Source organism: Abramis brama (assembly GCF_963993115.1).
Source record: "Abramis brama genome assembly, chromosome: 9".
NCBI classification, from domain to species: domain Eukaryota; kingdom Metazoa; phylum Chordata; class Actinopteri; order Cypriniformes; family Leuciscidae; genus Abramis; species Abramis brama.
In genome coordinates this window covers 19,962,900-19,965,807 of record NC_139971.1, presented here as the reverse complement: position 1 = coordinate 19,965,807, position 2,908 = coordinate 19,962,900, and the positions used below count along the sequence as shown (strand labels likewise).

Sequence of the window (2,908 nt, the reverse complement as noted above, 5' to 3'; positions counted from 1 at the left end):
ATAGTATCTCCAGAAACATAAAAAAATTAAGTTTAAATATAATGAAGTAGCTCTAGGCCCCGCCCACGGGCACGCAGAGTGGAGGAGGTTTTAAAGTAGACTAGTGTGATCAACAGAACCAATATTTTTTCATATTTTTTTTATATTTCCAAAATTATTCAAAAATAATGATTTTTTTACTTAAAAAATTCGATGCCTACTCTCAAATAAATGAGGCCCACAATTAATTAGATGCAAATAGAAATATAAAACCAGTCCTAATTGACAGAAAACAAGTTGACAAAAAGATTGAATCCAAGATTGGGTGAAAATGTGGTTAAATGAGTGATTTATAAGCTATTTTTTATAGGCCTGTCATTTTTGACCGGGAACACCATAGGTGTTATAGGATTTTGAACACCACATGAGGGCTAATAATGAGATAACTTGATGGTAGTGGTCTTCTTAGTAGATGTCCTGGGAAAAAAAAGAATTGAACGTAGGAACTACTTCAGCCGTGGACCAAATTACACTTGGCATATTGATGGTAAATATTATTAAATATTAATAATATATACATATATTAGTAAAGGGATAGTTAAGCAAAACTCTCTTCCCAATGTCATTTAAAATCCATATTTTAAAAGTGAAGTGAAGCATGAACTAATTCTTCAAGTTTTCTGACTGATGTTTTGATTGAATAATAGATATTTATTGTGATACATATTTTATCATTTGTTATAGGAAATGACCAATTGAAATTCTTTGGAATCTGGGTACATCTTGGTATTGATGGGTACATTTAACAAAGTTCATTGCCTTTGTCAAATGTAGTCTAATTTGTTACTTTTTTTTTTTTTTTTTGGTAAAAACAAGTCTATAGTTTTTTTTTGTTTTTTTGTTAATGTACTTGCAATTCTCTTCATAGATTTTCTAGGAAAATTATTTGGCTTAAGGCTGGCACCTCAAACCGACAGCAAACCTTCATTGCAAGGTACTTCTTTGATGCCATTCAGGAACACAGTGGTACGTATATTTGATGTCTTACAATAGTCATGATAGGAGAGAGCTTCTCATATTTGTTCACAATATTAAAAATATTACTTTAATTTTAAAAATTGAACAATTAGAAACAAAACTTAAATTGAATCTGTATTTATATTCCGCATGCCCCAAAAAATTGGGAAAAATGACAAAAAAACCCTTTTTAAAAAACACAATTGATATTTGGTATAGGGCCCATCAGTATAAGGGAGGTATTCCTCCCATCTCTCCTTTTTCGCCTATTTGGGGCAACACAGGTTTTAAGGCAGGAAGAGCTGATGGGGGTTTCAAAATCTGGGCAGATAAAGGTGTACAGAAGCTGTCACACCTTTATAAGGATGGCAACCTTCTTACATTTGAGCAGTTATGCCAAACATATAACATTCCAAAGAAACATTTCTATAAGCATTTACAAATTAAACATTTCATTATGTCGAAATATAAACAGATTGAATCTGAACAAACACTGTCAAACCTAGAGAATATTATATTGCAAAATCTTGAAAGGAGAGGTCATATTTCTTTATTTTATGCAGCTTTACTAACACATGATGAGGAATCCACCGCTGATAAGCTGGATGCATGGAGATCTGACATTCAAGAGGAGATAAAGGTGGCAGACTGGGAAGCTGCATGTTTAAAAGCCCAAAAGCAGTCAATTAATACTAGGATGAAACTCCTCCAATATAAATGGTTGATGAGAACCTACATAACTCCGGTTAAACTGAACCGTTGGTCACCTAATATCCCAGATAGCTGTAGTAAATGTTTAGATGGAAAGGGTACTCTTTTTCACTGTGTATGGGACTGTCCAAAATTACATCAGTATTGGAAGTCAGTCACGCAGACTTTGTCAAAGATTGCTGGAGTAAACATACCTGCTGAGGCAAAAATATGTGTGTTGGGTATATATCCAGAGAACTGTGTTTTTAGCTCCAGACAAATAAAACTGATTGACTTTGGACTCCTGCAGGCCAGGCGGTTAATATCTCTGTACTGGAAGAAAATGGATGCACCCTCAAATCATATATGGGTGAAGGAGATGGCATCATGTATTGTACTGGAACGACTCACTTATATTGTTAGAGGAAAGGGAGGAAATTTTGAAGAAATATGGTCACCATTAACTGAGTTTCTGAGACATTATGAAGGAAATTAAGAAAGTAAAGCTGACTGCCGAGTTGTTTTGAGGTCTTTTTGTTCTTTATTATCATTGTCTTTGTTACTCTGTTATGTGTGTTTTTTTGGGTTTTTTTTATTATTTATTTCTATTTACTTTGGGGATTAGGTTGTGTTTGGGATATTAAGTTTATGTCAAATGTATCACTTGCTTGTTTTGTTAAAAATTCAATAAATATAATGTTCAAAAAAAAAAAAAAAAAATTTTTTTTTTACTTTAATTTACTATAGGTTGCCCACGATTCATAAGAGCAGACAGAGGGAAGGAAAATCTTCTTGTCGGACAGATGCAAGTGGCATTTCACTTCTGGGAGTCTAGTGATCAAGGACGAGACTCCTTCAGAGTGGGCACATCGGTACATAATCAGGTATGTGAGCATAAATGCAGATAAAATATATTTTTAATTAAGAATTAACATTTAATATTTTGTTTTATCAGCGAGCTGAATGCTTCAACAGTATGCTGAAGAAAACATGGATCAAAAAATAGCAGGTGACATTTGAGGTGAACTTTTTGTCTATGAACTGGAATTATGGCAAATTCTTATTGCTGCAAATTTTTAATAAAACATTTTTGTAATTTATTTACCTTTATTAAAATTTGCATTTTTAGTACATGATGCAGTCTGGCATGCTCGATTTGGACAATCCTGTACACATGTAAGTTAAAATTTATGAAAAAATAAACAATACATGCTGCTAACCT

General features: G+C 33.0%; 1 protein-coding gene across 1 annotated transcript; it reads left to right on the top strand.

Moving 5' to 3' along the window:
- Nucleotides 1-236: 236 nt before the first annotated feature.
- Nucleotides 237-2,692, top strand: LOC311090039 (uncharacterized protein; the record flags this gene model as incomplete). Its single annotated transcript, XM_084125138.1, has 5 exons — nt 237-526; nt 724-775; nt 908-1,005; nt 2,434-2,570; nt 2,642-2,692. The coding sequence occupies exons 1-5, from the start codon at nt 430-432 to the stop codon at nt 2,690-2,692; spliced, it is 435 nt and encodes a 144-aa protein (XP_083981264.1). The 5' UTR covers nt 237-429.
- Nucleotides 2,693-2,908: the final 216 nt, after the last annotated feature.